This window comes from Protopterus annectens, chromosome 3.part0 (assembly GCF_019279795.1).
Source record: "Protopterus annectens isolate FY-2018-M chromosome 3.part0, PAN1.0, whole genome shotgun sequence".
NCBI lineage: Eukaryota > Metazoa > Chordata > Ceratodontiformes > Protopteridae > Protopterus > Protopterus annectens.
Window position 1 is genome coordinate 869,007,375 of NC_056731.1, and position 21,287 is coordinate 869,028,661.

Below are 21,287 nucleotides of genomic sequence, written 5' to 3' on the forward strand. Positions count from 1 at the left end.
GATGCAAAGCAAGTTGATGTCACAGAAAGGGAAAGCTGATTTGGAGGAAGTAGATTTATTAGGTGAGGAATTTCAGAGGACATGGGAAGGTATACAGTAGAAAATCGATTATCCGAAATAATTGGGACCTAGGGTAGTTCAGACAATCAAACTGTTCAGATAATCAAACATATAATTGAACCTGATATATATATATATATATATATATATATATATATATATATATATATATAAAAAACACTTCCAAAATCTGTTTTTTTTTCTGCAAGCAGGGGATACACTTTTCAACCATTCAGAGATTCCAGTGAACAATAAAGAATATTTTTCACACACACGTGACCTACAAACTCAAAAAACATGCACAAGCAAATATGTATAACATTTACATATTCAGACGTTATGATTTTTCCTACCCGAAAACTTTGAAAGGCTGGGTTCGGATAACTGACATTCGGACAATCGACCCTCAACTGTAGTTTGTTATGTTAGTAGGACCAGGACTGTGGTGCAGATCTCCAGAAGTTTGAAGTGTGGAACTAGCTTCAATTTGCAAGTATTAGGTGACCAGAAAATGTTGAAGTAGTGGTAAAGGTTTGGTCTACTTTTAGTTTTAGAGGAAAGCTTGCTGAGTTTATAAGTGGATGTGTGTAGGTTCTTAATTGTAGGTAGGTAAGCAAGTTTCTTACGAACTACAGTACCAAGGTTAAATATAACTGTAAAGAAATGGATGGGAACTGTTTAATCTTTGAGATATTGTAAGGGATAGAGAGTTGATAATGGGTAGAAAGAGGTAAAATAAAATTGTGGAAAGAAATACGTGGAAGAGCACAATTACGAGTGGAAGGAAGGCTGAAATGGGATGCATGAAGATGATAAAGGAAATGAAGGTGATTTAGCTGTGTTTGTGGTGTCAGTATATAGGTCAGCAAAAAGAAATGCCTAGAGTAAGTCTTGATAACTTGGAAATTAACCTGGAAGAGTATAACAGTCGACGTTAGTGTGTTGGATAACAGTTTGTATTTAGTGAGCAGGACTGTCAAATAGTCCCTTTTAAGGTTATCAAGGAATGCTTTGTTTTATTTACTTTTCTGACGATAACTCCCTTTAAAAAGTTGTGAAGTAGAACTGGTGGGAGAAGGTTAAAAGGAAATAAAAGTAAATACATGGGGGGGTGACTGGGGATAGGTGGTCAGTGAAGCAGGCCGAAATGTCTCTTGCATACATGACATGTTATCTCGGAACATGTGCAGTATGAGTAACCAGAAAATAACAGGAACGTTTCAAAAGAAAAATGAGTAAAAAGTCTGACAAAAACAAACTATTACTTGGAAATGAGATTTGCTATTATTGCTATAACAGGAGCTGAAAACTAGGCACCACACATAAGAATCCAGTGTGAGTTTGCAGGAAATAGCTTGTTCTGTACTGTTAAAATAGACATGTAAATTTCACAGCCTTATTTTTAATGGAAGACAACTGGTGGAAAATTATGACAGTTACACAGCAGGTAGAAGATTATTCTAGCTCCTCCTGTCTTTGGGAAGCCCAGGTTAGCACTACAATCACTTGACTGTGAGGGAGAAAAGATGTGAAGACATATGTACCAGTTAGTGCATTTAGAGAGAGAAGAAAAAAAAAACAGTGCTCACAACAGAAGGTGACAGAAGGAAGAACAGTAGTCAAGGAAAATAAAAATCAATAAATGCAGCAGTGAAAGCAATCTCGATTTATGCAGGAAATGAAGTACCAATAGATTAAAAAATAGAAATACACTGACTGCACTTACAACTGTCTAAATATACGTATTTACAGTGAAGCACTTTCTGACTGCTGGTATGGAGAAAGTTTTTAGCATCTAGGAACAGCTGTCAGGCTCATTTAAGGTCTCTGTTGAGGCTCTGAGTTTGATATCCACTGAGCATTGAACCAAGAAAATAACTCTACTGAAAACACTAGAATTGGGAGAATGGCACTTGAAAGATTTACTTTTATTATTTTATAATAGTTATTTTTAGCAGTAAAGTTCTTCATGCTTGGCATTTTACTATGCTCTCGTCTCCCACTCTCGAGTCACTGACACCCTGGAATGTAAGATACAGAATGACTGGTGTAGGCAGGAAAGTCTTTATTGCAGCCAGTTCTCAAGTTTGATGTCTGGAGTTTAGAGGTCTCGGGTAAAGATTATCTGAAGTGCTTCTGAGAAGTACATTTCTTGATGTCTGCATAAGCAAGTGAGTGTGCTTGACATTTAACTTTGCAATTCTATATCACTCACTCCAGTCTAAAGAACTTTCAGACAGTACTACATTTAGGAACATTTTTTTTCCTCTGGATTAAAACAGGTGAGTTTTATAGAACTCACTGACATGTACACAGTACACTTAAATGCTTTTTGCAGTGTTATATGTTAAGTAACACAATGATCATTTCAACAAAAAGACCAGGCAAACATTTAACAATACAAATATCAAACATACACAGAAAGTGGATGTTCAGTTTTATGCAAGTACTGATTGAGAAAGCCCTTCTCTGCATGGACAAACACCCAAACAGAAAGAGAAGTAAAACACCAGGGGCTGGGACCATTTTTCTTCACTTTTTAGTCTGACTGAAAAGTAAAAAGTTACAAAGCAAAGGGCAAAAAAGCATTACAAATGTTTACTTGAAAGTTGTACCACAAAATCACAAGTAGTAACCTGTGCACGATTTTGTTTTGGGAGGGGTGAGTACAAAATATCAAATAAGGCACAGAACTAATTTAGCTGAAGGCAAACATTTCATACCTCACTAATATCTATTGAAATCTATTTTGGACAGTAAGAATTCAAATCTGAAGAGTAACTGTCCCACATTCCAACACACAAAGACAAAAAGAAAAAAACAAACAAAAAAAAGAAACAAGTAACTGTTTCCAACAATAATAAAACTGAGACCTAAATGACAATCTTGAACAGTGAAGATTTAGCTAGAACAGTAAATTAACCTCTATGAATGGCAGAGAGAAAATTCAATGACCTGGAAACAAACTATGAAATTTAGCCAAGTACAACTTTCTCATCCATCAACTCAAAGAAATATAACTTAGAAGCATGTTTGTAACTTTGTACATAAACACATTTACAAGCTTTACAAGCACACACCTGAACATATGTACAAACAATATCGAGACCACACAAATATATAAATATATATATATATATATATATATATATATATATATATATATATATATATATATATATATATATAAAAACACCAACTGCATCAGCCCTAAATGGAAGGCTTCTGATCAGAGTATCACAGTGACCTTACCTATGAGTGGCAACTCTTCCAAGGTAATACCCTGAGATTTGAGGTGCTTCTTAATGCAAGCCAGTCGTTGCACATTGGGACCCCAACGCCTGCCCAATTTGTGTATGTGCTGAATTTGAGTCATGAACCGCATTTCATCATTCAATTTGCACTCCGGCCTCCAGTCTTGGGGAGGTACCACTCGGCACATCCCATATTTCTCCACCTGAGGTTGGACTAATTCCACATACAAAAGTGGATCGTGAAACTCTTTTACTGTGGGCCGGAGTACTGGAACTTCTCCTACTAATGACCAGCCTGACTTGCAAATCCTTTCATGCTTTACTGCACAGTCATGTGGTTTGTGCGAAGACTCCATAGCTGAGGTAGAACAATTGTCACTGGTGGCATTAACTGTTCTGTTGTGTGCTTCTTTGCCTAGTGCAGTCTTTCCTAAAGAAACCCTCCTCAGCCTCTGACGCTCAGAGCATTTCTCAGGTATTTCCTGTTTAACTTGTTCATCGGGTGGAGGCTTATCTGCTGCACTGGCTCTTTTGCTTCTTGTTTCAGGAGAGTTTACAACTACTTTTATTTTCTTGGGGGGCAACTGTGTGTTTTCATTTTGACTGGCCTCCTCCAACCTCCTTTTTGATTTGCGCAGTCCTTCCCTTACCTGTCTCACCTCCACTTTAGTGCATACCCTTCCATTCAGCTTGTCACCTGTCCTGACACAGTTGGTGAGAGCACAGTTTGACCTGGATACTCCACTAGATAGCACCTGTTTCCGTGTTTTTGCATTGCTACTTTCTGGTTTCCCTGAGATTATGTGGTTAACAGCTGCACCGGATCTACCATGATTCGGTTTGGTTTCCTTGACCAGTTCTCTCTTGGCTTTGGTGTATGTGACTGTTCCCTTAGTCACTGTGGCTGTGTACTTCACAGGTTTGGACGGTGAAGGTCTGACCTCTCTTATCTTTTTGGCACTGCTTAAGTGTGCACCAGGGGATGACATCCGAGTTACTCCGTTTAATTTTGTAACCTATAAAAAGACAGCCAAATTATTAAGATTCCAAGGATGAAATCAAGCTAAATCTAACCATCATATCACAATATTTTTAATTTACTATAAAATCCTCAAACTGTGATTACAGAAAATAGTACCAAACTCTCCCTCTGTATCAGCCGTCGCTCTTTAAATACAATGACCGAATTACAACTAAATACATAAGGCACTGGTAACTAGATCTCCCCAGCTAACAACCTCAGGTATCACAGTTCTCAGAGTAATTACATAAGGAAAATATATTCTCAGGATGGAATATCTTGAACAGCAGGAAATGTTCTTGTCACTTCTGCAAAGTGCTGCAGCCAGCAGCTCAGCACAGGTAAGTGAATGACAGAGGCCGGTTTAGTAATGCGGCAAGTCAAATATCCCAGGTATCCCAGATCAAAAGACTAAAGCATGCTTTGGACAGTCAAGACCTGAACCTCTTAACAGAAGTGAACACAATGTTGCTACTTTGAATACCCAAGAATGATTAGCAATAAACCCTTGAATATGGGATATTCATTTTTCCTACATATAGGATTTCCAGCCAGATTCAGTTACAGTGCTGTTAAACATACTAACATTAATGCTGCTATTCTCAATGGCTCATTTAACACTTTCGGTTTTGATTTCCTACTGTAATTCCAACCCTCAAATGCGAGCCCCGTAATTTCAAAAAAGTTTCTGAAAACAGAAAGTGAATGCCAAACAGCACTGTTCTCCCTTAAAGCTTTTTTTTTTCAGGAGGTTTGCACTACTGCGCACAGAGTTGTGGGAAGAAAGACCCTCCACAGCCCCAAAGTATTTTGTATACCAGACCCGAGAATGCCATATCTCAGAGAAAAGTGAATATTCCGAGAAATGACAATCTCGAACTTAGACTATGCAAGTCCATGTTTTAGATAACTCAGTCTCACTGTTCCAGGGCTTGAACTAAGGTCTGAGTATCAAACTATCCTTTTTTTCAGTTTATGTCGGCCATTGTACCCAAAATAAAATGTAAAGAGCTTTGAAATTCAGTCCAGTACTTCTGAATACCATTAAGATTAGATACCTCAGGCAAAATAGTTGCTAAACGAAACATCTTAAAGGTGGTTGTTTTTGTATTCACAAATAGTAGCATCTTGAAAAACAGACTAGAAAGAAAACTACAAAAAAATTCAGACATCCATATTTCATATAAAATTTTGAATGAATATTGAACATCTGGAGAAGTATGATAAAATAAATAAATTAAAATTATTAGTTTAGGAAAGGAAAATAGTGGGAATTCTCAAAAAATCTTTCAGTCCAAGGTTTCATCCCCTTATGTTCTGAAGCAATATACTGAGTGACCAGAATCACACCTACACGAGGAAAACTTGCAGCAAAGCAAGAATTTCCCAAACCAGGATGGTTTCTGAGCTGCTCAGACATTACCCACATAACCAAACAAGCAAATACGCAACAGTAAGATAGAGGTTGGACTACAGACACCAAATGTGGGTGCACTGAGATCTCCCTGGAAATCTTTGCTAGATATGTTGTGGCAAAAGTAAATGGAAAATTGAAAAGCTCTTCAGTCTTTTACCAGTGCCACAGTAAAGGATAAACTAAGCTGTGCACTTCTGATCCCACAGTTAAAATACTTCCTCATTCACCACTAGTCAGAAGTGCTATTTGCATACTACTACAAAAAGTTGAATATTCCCTCGTGGAATAAAAATGACTATTTGAAACTAAATGGGACATAGTCCAGTAAATTCTGCTAAGAAAATGCAGTGATAATAGTAAACACGTTTTTCAACAGCCTAAGAAATGGCTTTATACAGAAACAGATAGTTAATACTGAAAGACTGTAGTCAGAGGTGAGTTCAGACAGCAAAAAACGTCCTACAGATGACTGTCTCAATCAGCTTTTATTCACAAACTTTAGAATCAAATTACCGAAAACCAACGAGAGAAGAGCTTAATGATATCCACATATGCAGTGGAGATGAAGAACAGATTTAAGGAATCAGATCTGGTGGACAGTGTACCTGAAGAAACCACAGCTGTGTAGGAACTTGCCATAACTGTGGATCTTCAAGTATGTTCACTGGTGAAGTAGTGCTATCTCTTGGACTTCTGCCACAGAAGGCAGCAAGTCTTATCTGACTACCGTAACTTTCCACTCCTCCCCCCTTGGCCACAACATCCTCCCAGCTGGATGTCAGAATGTCTTTTTAAGAGAGATGTCTGCCCATGCCATCTTCAGTTCCGTCTTCCCCATGTAGTGACATGGGTTTAGTAGATGTCGGAGGCATGGCCTCCCATGTGGCAAATACTCCCAGAGATGACAGCCCAACCAGAAAAACCCTTAGAGTTCCCTTTCCAGGTACTAAAACAGCAGGAAGAAGTTAGCATTGCAGAGTTGGGGAGGGAGAGAAGATGTAGACAAATGTGACTGGGTACCCAACCCAGAACAATGCAAGGTCCAGAACAGATGGAAAAAAAGGGGGTGGCAATTACAGCTGTGAACATATACAAGTACCTACAATTACTTTAAGCTCCTAAGCAACTGTCCTATGTTCTTCGTATTCCTCACTGCTGCAGTATTGCTAACTCTTGGGCACACTTCTCAAATGTCCAGATATCTGCCTCATATTTTTTGGTCTGTTCCTCTTTAAAAATGTAGTTTTCTGTCAAGTCATTCAGGTTTGAAGTCATTAAATAATGACATACATTTTAAGTTCAGACTTCGTATCCTTCTGAAAATCCAAGTCAACATAAACCTGTTATTCTAGCAATATACAAAGTTTATTTATAAGAGCAATATTTAAAATATATCCCCGATTTTGGGATTTTGCTACCCCACCCCCATTACTTTCAGCTTTGCCCACATTTCTTGTGCTCATAGACAGAGGATAAGCTCTTGGAACAATTCCCAAAGCTTATACAAGTGGTGTGGCTGGCCCTGTGAACGAACGGGTTGCACCAGCCCTTGTAGCATGGCCATGGCAAAACCTGCCCTAGTTTTTTGGGGGGGGTAATACATCTAGAAAATGTATGAACAGGTGACCAGGTACCTGCCTCCAAGATGACTTGGATGCTGAAGGACTGATTACTGTTGTTGCCCTAGTAAAATGAGCTCTGACATGCCTTGGTGTAGCTTTCTCCCTGGAACAAAAACATATGCAGCGACGCACCTATTTGGATATATTCTGTTATGACACCGGTCTGTCCTTTTGCAAAGTGTATAAAAAACTTTTTTTTTTTATTTTAGTATTTTCTAAGTAAAATCTCTCTTGCTTAGGCATAAAGTACAGTTTTGTACCTACCATAAATGTAGATGTTAGAGTGCTAATACAGCTGCAGTCATAACAGATGGGTTCTCCTGCCGTCAGGCGGGCCCTCGGTCGGCCGAATTCCAAAGTCTAGGTCCGGTGTCGGTTGTCATCGCTTCTTCCCTGACGTCAGTGCGACAGGGGTATAAAAGAACCAGCCGAAGCCATTTTCTTCAGTTTTTCTTGCCCCAGATGTCAGGTGCCCCCAGAAGGAAGGCAATACATAAAATTATGTAGTAATGCAATGCAATATTATCAAAAAACAGTAGTTGCAAGCAAATACACCATAAAAGAATACCCCTAGAGGGGAAGGAGGGAGGGAAACCTAGACTGCAGCTGTATTAGCACTCGAACATCTACATTTATGGTAGGTACAAAACTGTACTATGTTCATCGTGCATACAGCTGCAGTCATAACAGATGGGTAGAATCCCAAAGCTAAGAAAGGGGTGGTAGGCACTAGGTGGAACTAGGAGCAGCCAAAATGCCCTGCAAGACTGCAGTGGCAAAGCCTGCCCTAGATTTGGAGTATAATGGTAGGTTGTAGTGTTTGGAGAAGGTATGCACAGAACTCCAAGTGGCTGCTTCCAAAATATCCTTGGTAGGAACTCCTCTGAGGAAAGCTGCAGAGGTGGCTGTGGCCCTGGTGGAATGAGTTCTTTTTTTTTCCATAATAAATTTTTATTGAAATATATTTTCCAAAAACATTACAAAAATACAATAAACATCACACACATAACACACTATAACTACTACAAACCATTTATACAATATCTACATGAAATGCTTCCTATATTTAATATATTCCTAAAATCAGTATCATGCTAATATAATATTGAAGACCTTTTCCCATATTTTCGGGTTATTAATATTTTTGTTAGTTTGTTTCAGAAGTAATTTATGTGCTAGTATATGCTTTATAGCCACAAACTTAAAATTATTCCATGATGTCTTATGTGGTTCTAGCCAATTTGTGGCTATATAGAGTTTCATCAGCAAAAAAATATTCATACAAACAATAGTTTGCGATCTGGAAAGCTCTCTTGGAGGAATGTGTAGAATCATAAATTCCCATGACAGTGTAGAACTTTGATAACCCATCTTTTGCAGTTGTACTTTAAGAGAGTTCCAAAGTTTATATACGCATTTACAACTCCAGAACATATGAAGAAGATCCGCTGTTTGATCTGCACAGTATGGACAAATTGGAGAATTCCTAGGGTTAAATTTATGTAATCTAAGATGTGTGTAATATGCATTGTTCCAAATCATCAATTGCGTGTACATCAGTTTTTGAAAAGAAACTGATTTCCTAGTTATATCAATTGCTTTTAATATCTGATTGTCTGTTACTGTTACTTTTTTTACCCAATACTCTGAAAGCAAAATTTTGTCCTGAAATTTCAAATCCTTAATTTATATGCAGTTGCTATTGGTGGAATGAGTTCTAATGCCTGTAGGTACAGTTTTGCCATGAAAGGAATAGCAAAAGCGTATGCAGTGGGTTATCCATTTTGAGATTGTCTGTTTGGAAATTGGCTTTCCTTGAGCTCCTACCACATAGGCCACAAAGAGCTGTTCTGATTTTCTGAAAGGTTTTGTTCTGTCCAAATAATAATGCAGTTGCCTGTGGATGTCCAAGGAATGTAGTAATCTCTCCCCTTTGTTTTGAGGATTGGGATAAAAAGTAGGTAAATGTACGGCCTGATTTAAAGCTATCCTGGATACCACTTTAGGCATAAAGGACGGGTTGGTTCGTAAGGAAACTCTGTCCTGATGGAAGATGATAAAAGGGTGGACAGCCATGAGAGCCTGTAGTTCTGAAACTCTACGAGCTGAAGTGATAGCCAGAAGGAAAGCTGTTTTCCAGGACAAAAATTGCAAATCTGATGAGGCAGCTGGCTCAAAAGGAGACAAAGTCAGTTTTTCCAGAATGAAATTAAGATCCCAAGCAGGTATTGGTTGTTTCCTTGGAGGTCTTAAATTCTTAGCCCCTCTGAGGAACTGTCTTAAAAGAGGGTGAGAGAATAAAGGAGGATCAGTGTTGTATTCTGCAGAAATGGCTGAGGCATGGATTTTGATGGAGGAGAATGAAAGTCCACTGCTTAGCAGTTCAGCCAAATATTGTAGTATTTGAGGTAAATTCAGTTTTCCAGGGTTCTGGCCCTTTTTATCATTCCAGACACAAAAACATTTCCATTTTGCGGAGTAAGCTTTTCTAGTTGATGGCCTTCTGGCCTCCAAAATGACATCCTGCACCTCCTTGGAGAGTAGGGCCTGCTGTGATGCTAAGGAATCTTCCATGCAGCTAGATTGAGTGTTTTTAGCTGACTGTAAAGAGTTTTGAAGCTGTGCTGAGTCAGAAGAGGCATTAGAGGCAGGGTCCATGGAGGGGAATGCGTCAGGCTCCTCAGGAGTGGGTACCAGTGTTGCCTTGGCCAGTGTGGAGCAATGAGGATCATCTTTGGTCTGTCTGCTCTGGTCTTCAATAGGACTTTGGGCAGCAGAGGAAGAGGCGGGAAGGCATAAACTGTCATTGATGTCCAACTGAAAGAGAGCGTCCACTCTCCAGGCCTTTGGATGGAAGATCCTCGAGCAGAACTTTGTCAATTGATGATTTTTGTGGGAGGCAAAGAGATCTATGTCTGGCCTTCCCCATTCTTGGATTATTTCTGTAAAAACTTTTGGATGCAACTTCCATTCGTGTGGATCTGTCATATTCCTGCTTAGGTTGTCTGCCAGCGTGTTTTCCTTGCCTGGCAAGTACTGTGCTTGTAGTTCCATTTGTAAGTCCATGGCCATGTTCCAAAGTGACATGGCCAGTCTGCATAGGGGATAAGAATGTGTTCCTCCCTGCTTGTTTTGTAACTGTGGTGTTGTCCGTTCTTATCAATAGTTGACCTGGTTGTAGAAGGTCCTTGAAAGCTATAATAGCATTTATTACTGATAGCATTTCTTTTTGATTGATGTGAAGGTGCTTTTCTTTTTGCGACCATTTGCCCTGAATGCACCGGTCTGTCATGTGCGCCCCCCAGGCGTAGTCCGAGGCGTCTGTTGTGATGACTTGATTTGCTTGAGGCTTGCTGAATGGAAGACCTGTGTTTGTTTGACATGCTTGAGCCCACCACAGAAATTCCTTTTGCAGACATGGAATTAGTGGTATTACTGTTTCCAAACTGTGGCTGTGTTGAGACCATATGTTTTTTAGGTACCATTGTAGTTCTCATATGCAGCTTTGCACATGGGATTAGTAGGATGCAAGATGCCATGAATCCCAGAGCCTGCAGGATTTTCCTTGCAGTCAGCCTGGTGCAATTTGCCAGTGTTCTGAAATATTGAATTAGTTGCCCCTGCTTCTCTGGCGTGAGGTAGGCCATCTGAATGTTTGTGTCCAAATTGGCACCCAGGAAAGTTATATTTCGAGAGGGTATTAGCATTGATTTCTCTTTGTTGACTATGTATCCCAGAGAGTTTAATAACATTATTACATAAGCCAGATGTTTCAGAAGAATGTGCTTGCTGTCCGCTTGGATCAGGCGGTCGTCCAAATAAGGGTATATTTGTATCCCTTGAAGTCTGCAGTAGGCAATTACTGATGCCAGGCATTTCGTGAATACTCTGGGCGCAGTAGATAAGCCAAAGGGCAATGCAGAGAATTGATAATGGGTTGAACCTGCAAGAAATCTGAGGTATCTTCTGCAATTTTGTCTGATTGGGACATGCAGGTATGCCTCCTTGAGGTCCAATGTTACCAGCCAAGACTCCTTGCCGAGCATGGGAAGAAGTTGCTGTAGAGTGAGCATCTTGAATTTTGTGCAGTAGGAATGTGTTTAGGATGGAAAGATCCAAAATAGGTCTCTAATCTTTTCCCTTCCTTGGCACCAGAAATAGCCTGGAATAAAAACCTTGACCATGTTCGTATGTAGGTACCTCTTGAATAGCTTTCATGTTTATATGATCTGAAATTTGCTTTTGTGCCTCTGCCCTTTGATTGTGTGGCAGTTTTGGCATGCCTCTCATTTTTGGAAGGGTATGAAAATGGAATTTGTAGCCTCTGTTTATAATGTCCAGGATCCATTTGTCCTTTGTGACATGCCAATTTTTTGAGAATAGTGCCAGCTTTCCTCCTAAGGGGGCTGCCATTTGAGACCTGGTTGGCCTGCAAAGGGGAAAGTCATTGGGTTTGCTTTCTGAAAGATTGTGAGTTTTCCTCACTACCTCTGTGTGGGAGCTTGCCATTGTCTGCCTCTGTACGATCCTTGTGATTGTCCTCTGCCCTTCGGGCGCCTGTATCTGCCTCTTTGGGGTCTGTCTGTGGCAGGAAAGAACCAGTTTTTGGAAGGCCAATTTCTACTAAAACGTGGGGGTTGAACCTGCAGAAATTCTTTCACAGTTTGCATTGATTTAGCTTTTTCCTCCATTTTCCGTAATACTTCCTCAGCATTTGCCCCAAATAGTACATCCTTTTGAAGAGGGGTGTCTAGTAATTTAGCTTTGACATGATCAGGCAAGGCTTGTTCCTTGAGCCAGGCATGCCTACGTATGACTGAGCCTGTAACAGCAGCTCTACATGAGGCCTCTAGAGCATCAAAACCACATTGTAAGGTATGTTTACCCACTTGTTCTGCACTATGCATCAAATCCTGCAACTCCTTCAAGTCTGGTTGTTCAGGTTGTGACATTTTACTTTTCAATTGAGATAACAGAAACTGTTGGTATTTTAGCATATGAAACAGACAGTTTAAGGCCCTCATGGTTAAGGTAGCCGAGGTATATACCTTTTTTCCCCACCTTTCCAAGGATCTGGAATCTCTCTCAGAAGGCAATGGATTTTTGGCAATGGAAGCCTTAACTCCCTTGGGCCCCTGTGAGATGGTTTCTAGGTCAGCAGCATGGCTTTTGTAAAGAAATTGGTGCGAGTCAGGAACCCTGTAGTACCTGTCAGGCTTAACTGGAGCTGGAGGTAGAGAGTCCGGGTTAAGGCAGGCCTCCGAGTAAACATCATCTAGGATGTCCAAGACAGGAGGTATAGCCAGAGGCCTGTGCTGGGGTAACAAAAGAAATTCCCTGAGCCTTTTCTTGGAATCTGAATAATCTTGGCCTTCCCAGTGGAAGTGTTCCCTTAAGGTATGCAAAGTTTCCCCAAATGAGTAATCCTCAGGGGGGGATACAGAAGGAATAGACTCCTCTGCATCAGAGTCTTCAAACGGGTAGTAAGACTGTTCCTGATCATCAGAGTGTTCTGAAATAATGGAGCCCTGATCAGAGGAGGGGGAATCTTCCTCCACTCTGGGCCTTTTGTCCGGAGGTGGCTGAGAACCTCTGATTAGAGTAATTAAATCCTCAGCCATTTTAAGCATCTGTTTCTTAGGCATGGGGCCTGGAGATGGGCCCTGTGTAGCTGGTCTCTTGGGGTGCATGGTTGCTTTAGACTTGGTGAAAGCCTTGATGGAAAAAGAAGAGGAAGGTCTGAAGACACCTTGAGTGGAGGTGGACCTGTCCACATTCTGTGTTTCAACGCCAAGAGTGGCTTCGGTATCTGTAGTCGGGGTGTGGGCAGAGGAGCCTGCGACCTCGGGTACAGGAGACCCTGCCAAAGATGTGTCGTTGGTAACCAGGGGCTGCGTAGGCGCCTCACTGAGAACCGGACCACGTGTAGTCGGCTTTGGCGTGGTGTCGGTAGAGGCCGCGGACCTCAAGTGTCGGTCCTTGTCTTTGCGTTTTTTAGACAAAACCGGAGTCGGAGTATCCGACGACATGGTATAGTTAAATGCTTTCCCAAAGAAATGCTGGGTGAACTCCGCCCGACGCTTAATAGTGCGTTTGTTGAATGTAGCACAAAAGTGACAGACCGAGACGTCGTGGTCTGGGCCTAAACAAGGTATACAGAGGGAATGGAAATCCTTATGCGGTATTTGATTCCCACAAGAAATAAAATTAACAACTTTGTCTGACATCGGTCTGAGGCAAGAAAAGTTTCCCCAACGGGGTACTTAGCTTTTAAGAAGACTTCGGTTTCCAAATTTTTCGTAATCTCAGGAGCTGGCCTACCGGCACTTGCGAACTGCTTCGGCTTCGGGCACCGCGCGGCAAGAAAGACTGAAGAAAATGGTGTCGGCTGGTTCTTTTATACCCCTGTCGCACTGATGTCAGGGAAGAAGCGACAACAACCGATGCCGGACCTAGACTTTGGAATTCGGCCGACCGAGGACCCGCCTGACGGCAGGAGAACCCATCTGTTATGACTGCAGCTGTATGCACGATGAACATCCAGGGTATGTAGAATCTTTCCACCTTGATGTGTAGACTTGGGTAAACCACCATGAAGTCACTATGAAACTAGTATTACTACATAAAGTACAGTTTTGTACCTACCATAAATGTAGATGTTCGAGTGTTCACCCTGCTGCAGTCATCACACTTGGGTTATCCTGCTGTCAGGCGGTCCCGCAGTTGGCCAGAGTTCCAAAGTCTTGGTCCGGCGTCGGTTGCTGTCGCTTCTTCCCTGACGTCAGTGCCAGTATATAAGAGGCATCCAACACCATTTTCTTCAGTTTTTCTTGCCCCAGATGTCAGGTGCCCCCCAATAGGAGGTCACTACATATTGCCAATAAATATGTAAAGAACATACAAAGCATACCTTCAGCTATAAGCAAACACATCACAAAGGTTGCATCAGATAGAAAGATTCAGCTATGTCAGAGGGGATGGAGGGAGGGTAACCTGGACTGTAGCAGGGTGAACACTCGAACATCTACATTTATGGTAGGTACAAAACTGTACTATGTTCATCGTGTTACCCTGCTGTAGTCATCACACTTGGGCTGAATCCCAAAGCTAAGGATGGGTGGTGCAGTTAAACAGGGTTTGAAGAAGCTAGTAGGCCCTGCAAAACTGCAGTGGCAAAGCCACCTCTAGTCTTAGAGTATAGAGGTAAGTGATCGTGTCTGGTGAAGGTGTGCACTGAACTCAAAGTTGAAGCTTCCAGAATATCCTTGGTTGGTACCCCCCTGAGAAAGGCTGTAGATGTAGCTGTAGCACTGGTGGAGTGGGACCTAATGCTAGCAGGAACCAGTTTTCCATGATGAGTGTAGCAGAAATGTATACAATGTCCTATCCATTTTGAAATGGTCTGTTTTGAGACCGCTTTTCCTTGTGATGCTGTAGCATAGGATACAAAGAGGTGGTCAGATTTTCTGAAAGCCTTAGTTTTATCCAAGTAGTAACGTAGTTCCTTGTGAATGTCCAAGGAGTGCAGGAGTCTTTCTCCTTTGTTCGGGGGTTTTGGGAAAAAGGTGGGTAAATGAATGGTTTGGTTTAGGGCCACAATGGATACCACCTTTGGCATAAAGGAGGGGTTAGCTCGTAGAGAGAGACTGTCTTGATGAAAAATGAGGAAAGGCTCCACTGCCATTAGTGCCTGTAGCACTGAGACTCTTCTAGCCGAAGTTATTGCTAGCAGCAGAACAGTTTTCCATGACAGAAACTATAAATCAGCTGAGAAAGCTGGTTCAAAAGGCGGCAGTGTAAGCTTTTCCAGAACAAAGTTGAGATCTCAAGTTGGTGTTGGTGCTCTCCTGGGCGGTCTTATGTTCTTGGCCTCTCTGAGGTACTGTCTTAGGAGTGGATGTGAAAATAAAGGAGGATCCGTGTTGCAGTGAGCTGAAATCGCTGAGGCGTGGATCTTAATAGATGAAAAGGAAAGTCCTTTGTGCAACATCTCTGTTAAATATTGTAGAATCTGAAGAATGTCTGGCTTAAGGGGATTTTGGCCTTTAGCCTGGTTCCAGGCGCAAAATCTTTTCCATTTGTCTGAATAGGCTTTCCTGGTGCTGGGCCTCCTGGCCTCCAGAATGACATCCATAACAGCTTTAGATAGAGGAGTTGGCTGGTTGTTTAAATGATTTGCCATGCAGCCAGATTTAAAGTCTTGAGCTGGCTGTGTAGAATCTGACTGTCTTGCTGGGTGAGCAGGTGAGGAATTTGTGGTAAAATCCATGGTGGGCCGTGGGCCATGTTCCTTAGTATTGAATACCAGTGCTGGCGTGGCCAGTCTGGAGCTATGAGTATCATTTGTGGCCTCTCTAATCTGACTTTCAGCAGCACCTTTGCTAGAAGAGGCAGTGGACGGAAGGCATACACTGTCAATGTTTTCCAACTGAATGTGAGGGCGTCCACTTTCCAAGCTTGTGGGTGGAATGTCCTTGTTTTAAATTTTTGAAGTTGGTAGCTTTGGGGGTTGGCAAACAGATCTATGTCTGGGCGTCCCCATTTTTGAGTTATCATTGCAAATACGTGTGGATCCAGTTTCCACTCGTGGGGATCCATGAAGTTTCTGCTTAGGTCGTCTGCCAATGTGTTTTTCTTTCCTGGCAGGAATTGCGTTTGTAATTGAACTTGGTAAGTCAGTGCTGTGTTCCACAAGGTCATTGCTTGCCTGCATACAGGGAAGGAGTGTGTACCCCCTTGCTTGTTTATGTACCACATTACTGTGGTATTGTCTGTCTTTATTATTAGTTGTCCTGGGTGTAAGAAGTCCTTGAAAGCTGTTAGGACATTCTGTACAGCTAGCATTTCTTTTTGACTGATGTGCAGATGCCTTTGATCTGTAGTCCATTTGCCTTGAATGCACTGTCCTGCCATGTGTGCTCCCCAGGCATAGTCCAATGCATCTGTTATAGTTTGCCTGGCTGTGGGTAAGGTAAAAGGCTGACCCTTGTTGATGTGACATGTCTGTGCCCACCACAGAAACTCCTGTTGAAGGCAGGGAATGAGTGGTATCATTGTTTCCTAGCTGTGGCTGTGTTGAGTCTATATGCTTTTCAGGTACCATTGTAATTTCCTCATATGCAGTTTTGCAAATGGTATTAGTAGTATGCAAGATGCCATGAATCCCAAGGCCTGCAGAATTTTACTTGCAGGGAGTTGGGTCTTTGTTGCCATTATTTTGAAGTATTGAGTCAGCTGTTGCTTGTCTGGCGTGAGAAAAGCCATCTGGGCCGTTGTATTCAAGCTGGCACCCAGGAATATTATGTTCTGTGAGGGCACTAGTTTGGATTTCTTTTCCTCTACTGTGTACCCCAGGCAACTTAGAAGGTGTTTGACAAACACCAGATGTTGTAAAAGAATGTCCTTGCTTTCTGCTTGAATAAGGCAGTCGTCCAGGTATGGGTATATTTGAATTCCTCTGTGTCTGCAGTATGCAATTACTGGTGCCAGGTATTTTGTGAAGACCCTGGGCGCAGTAGATAAGCCAAAGGGCAGTGCAGAGAATTGATAATGGGTTGAACCTGCAATGAAACTGCGGTATCTTCTGCAATTTTGTCTGATAGGGACATGCAGGTATGCCTCCTTGAGGTCCAACGTTACTAGCCAAGCCTTCTTGCCCAACATGGAAAGAAGCTGCTGTAGTGTTAACATCTTGAATTTGGGTACTTGCAAATAAGTGTTTAGAATTGAAAGGTCCAGAATGGGTCTCCATGTTTTGTCCTTTCTGGGGACTAGAAAGAGTCTTGAGTAAAATCCTTGTCCTTGCTCCTGTGTAGGTACCTGTTGAATGGCTCTCATGTCCATGAGAGCTGTAATTTGTTTTTGTGCCTTCACCCATTGATTTGGTGGCAAGTTTGGCATTCCTTTTATCCTTGGCAAGCTGTGAAAATGGAATCTGTATCGTTGTGAGACGATGTCTAGGACCCATTTGTCTTTTGTGATGATGTGGCAGATGTCTGCAAAAAGTGCTAATTTTCCTCCCAAGGGAGCTGCCAAGAGAGATTTGCTTGGCAGTTTGAGGGTTAAGTCATTGGGTTTGTCTTCTAGTAGTTTGGGGCCTCTCTTCTCCTCCTTTCTGGGTAGCGGCACCCCACTGGTGAGGTTTGTAAGGGCCTTGTGACCGACCTCTGCCCCTTGGGCGTCAGTATTTGCCCCTCTGTGGTCTGTCAGAAGCTGGAAAGGACCAGTTTTTTGTTGGCCAATTTCTGCTGAAATGAGGGGGTTGTACCTGTAAAAAAATCATTGACCGTCTGCATATACTATGTCTTATCCTCCATTTTCGTTAAAACCTCTTCTGCTTTGACACCAAATAAGATATCCTGCTGTAAAGGTGCATCCAATAATTTTGCTTTAACATGATCAGGCAGGGTTTTGTTCTTTTAACCAAGCATGTCTGCGTATGACAGACCCAGTCACAGCTGCTCTACAGGAAGCTTCCAATGAATCAAATCCACATTGTAAAGTATGTTTGCCCATCTGTTCAGCTGCATGCAACAGATCCTGCATTTCCTTGAATTCAGACTGCTCAGAATGCGTACTCATCTTTTGTTTTGAGACATTAGGAATTGCTGATATTTCAGCATGTGAAACTGACAATTTAATACTCTCATAGCTAGAGTAGCTGAGGTGAATACCTTCTTTCCCCCACCTATCTAGTGCTCTGGAGTCCCTTTCAGAGGGTACAGGACTTTTAGCCATAGAAGCCTTAGCCCCTTTGGGACCCTGGGAAATTGTTTCTGGGTCAGCAAAGTACAGTTTTATACCTACCATAAATGTAGATGTTCGAGTGCTAATACAGCTGCAGTCATAACAGATGGGGTTCTCCTGCCGTCAGGCGGGTCCTCGGTCAGCCGAATTCCAAAGTCTAGGTCCGGCGTCGGTTGTCGTCACTTCTTCCCTGACGTCAGTGTGACAGGGGTATAAAAGAACCAGCCAACGCCATTTTCTTCAGTTTTTCTTGCCCCAGATGTCAGGTGCCCCCAGAAGGAAGGCAATACATAAATTTGTGTAATAAAGCAATGTCATATAATCAAAATACATTAGTTGCAAGCAAATACACCATAAAAGAATACCCCAATCAGGTTGTATGAGGAGGTGTTAGCCAATAGGCCTGTCCCAAGAGGGGAAGGAGGGAGGGAAACCTGGACTGCAGCTGTATTAGCACTCGAACATCTACATTTATGGTAGGTACAAAACTGTACTATGTTCATCGTGCATACAGCTGCAGTCATAACAGATGGGTAGAATCCCAAAGCTAAGAAAGGGGTGGTAGGCACTAGTTGGAACTAGGAGGAGCCAGCATGCCCTGCAAGACTGTAGTGGCAAAGCCTGCTCTAGTTTTGGAGTATAATGGTAGGTGGTAGTGCTTGGAGAAGGTATTCACAGAACTCCAAGTGGCTGCTTCCAAAATATCTTTGGTAGGCACTCCTCTGAGGAAAGCTGCAGAGGTAGATGTGGCCCTTGAGGAGTGAGATCCGATGCCTGCAGGTACAGTTTTGCCATGAAAAGAGTAACAAAAGCGTATGCAGTGGGCTATCCATTTTGAGATTGTCTGTTTGGAAATAGGCTTCCCTTGAGCTCCTATAGCATAGGACACAAAGAGCTGTTCTGATTTTCTGAAAGGCTTTGTTCTGTCCAAATAACGCAGTTGTCTGTGGATGTCCAAGGAATGTAATAATCTCTCCCCTTTGTTTTGAGGATTAAGATAAAAGGTAGGCAAGTGTATAGCCTGATTCAAAGCTACCCTGGATACCACTTTTGGCATAAAGGACGGGTTGGTTCGTAAGGAAACTCTGTCCTGATGGAAGATGATAAAAGGCTGCACAGCCATGAGGGCTTGTAGTTCCGAAACCCTACGAGCTGAAGTAATAGCCAGAAGGAAAGCGGTTTTCCATGACAAATATTGCAAATCTGTTGAGGCAGCTGGCTCAAAAGGAGGCAAGGTCAGCTTTTCTAGTATGAAATTGAGGTCCCAAGCAGGTATTGGTTGTTTTCTTGGGGGTTTTATATTCTTAACCCCTCTGAGGAACTGTCTTAAGAGGGGGTGGGAGAATAAAGGTGGATCAGTGTTGTATTCTGCAGAAATGGCTGAGGCATGGATTTTGATGGAGGAGAATGAAAGTCCACTGCTTAGCAGCTCAGCTAGATACTGTAGTATTTGAGGTAAATTCAGTTTTCCAGGATTCTGGCTCTCTCTCATTCCAGGCACAAAACCGCTTCCATTTTGCGGCGTAGGCTTTTCTAGTAGACGGCCTTCTGGCCTCCAAAATGACATCCTGCACCTCCTTGGAGAGTAGGGTCTGTTGTGATGTTAAGGAATCTTCCATGCGGCCAGATTGACTGTTTTCAGCTGACTGTGAAGAGTTTTGAAGCTGTGCTGAGTCAGAAGAAGAGGCATTAGAGGTAGGGTCCATGGTCGGGAATGCGTCAGGCTCCTCAGGAGTGGGTACCAGTGTTGTCTTGGCCAGTCTGGAGCAATGAGAATCATCTTTGGTCTGTCTGCTCTGGTTTTTAATAGAACTTTGGGCAGCAGAGGAAGAGGTGGAAAGGCATAAACTGTCATTGTTGTCCAACTGAAAGAGAGCGTCCACTCTCCAGGCCTTTGGATGAAAAGTCCTTGAGCAGAATTTTGTCAATTGGTGATTTTTGTGGGAGGCAAAGAGATCTATGTCTGGCCTTCCCCATGCTTGAATTATTTCTGTAAAAACTTGAGGATGCAACTTCCATTCGTGTGGATCTGTCACATTTCTGCTTAGGTTGTCTGCCAGCGTGTTTTCCTTGCCTGGCAAGTACTGTGCTTGAAGCTCGATTTGAAGTTCCAGAGCCATGTTCCAAAGTGACATGGACAGTCTGCATAGGGGGTATGAATGGGTTCCTCCCTGTTTGTTTATGTACCACATTACTGTAGTGTTGTCTGTCCTTATCAATAGTTGAGCTGGATGCAGAAGGTCTTTGAAAGCTATAATAGCATTTATTACTGCTAGCATTTCCTTTTGATTGATGTGAAGGTGCTTTTCTTTTTGGGACCATTTGCCCTGAATGCACCGATCTGTCATGTGCGCCCACCAGGCGTAGTCAGAGGCGTCTGTTGTGATGACTTGATTTGCTTGAGGCTTGTTGAATGGGAGACCTTTGTTTGCTTGGCATGCTTGAGCCCACCACAGAAATTCCTTTTGAAGACATGGAATTAGTGGTATTATTATTTCCAGGCTGTGGATGTGTTGAGACCATAGGTTTTTCAGGTACCATTGAAGTTTCCTCATATGCAGCTTTGCACATGGGATTAGTAAGATGCAAGAAGCCACGAATCATAGAGCCTACAAGATTTTCCTTGCAGTCAGCCTGGTGCAATTTGCTAGTGTTCTGTAGTATTGAGTTAGGTGCCCCTGCTTCTCTGGCGTGAGGTAGGCCATCTGGGTGTGTGTGTCCAAGTTGGCACCCAGGAAAATTATTTTCCGAGAGGGTATTAGCCTTGATTTCTTTTTGTTGACTGTGTATCCCAGAGAATTCAACAACATTATTACATAAGCCAGATGTTTCAGAAGAATGTGCTTGCTGTCCGCTTGGATCAGGCAGTCGTCCAAATAGGGGTATATTTGTATCCATTGAGTTCTGCAGTAGGCAATTACTGATGCCAGGCATTTCGTGAATACTCTGGGTGCAGTAGATAAGCCAAAGGGCAATGCAGAGAATTGATAATGGGTTGAACCTGCAAGAAATCTGAGGTATCTTCTGCAATTTTGTCTGATTGGGACATGCAGGTATGCCTCCTTGAGGTCCAATGTTACCAGCCAAAACTCCTTGCCCAGCATGGGAAGAAGCTGTTGTAGAGTGAGCATCTTGAATTTTGGTACGAGTAGAAATGTGTTCAGGAT

The 21,287-nt window shown here is 42.3% G+C and overlaps 1 protein-coding gene across 1 annotated transcript in view; it reads right to left on the bottom strand.

Annotated features, from left to right (window-relative positions):
• The window catches only part of JARID2 (jumonji and AT-rich interaction domain containing 2), a 1,781,868-nt gene that overhangs the window by 1,042,008 nt on the left and 718,573 nt on the right, over positions 1 to 21,287 (bottom strand). Inside the window, exon 6 of the mRNA XM_044065716.1 lies at positions 3,313 to 4,330. Within this exon, the coding sequence (XP_043921651.1) occupies positions 3,313 to 4,330 (1,018 nt within the window). The remainder of the gene's footprint in view (positions 1 to 3,312; positions 4,331 to 21,287) is intronic.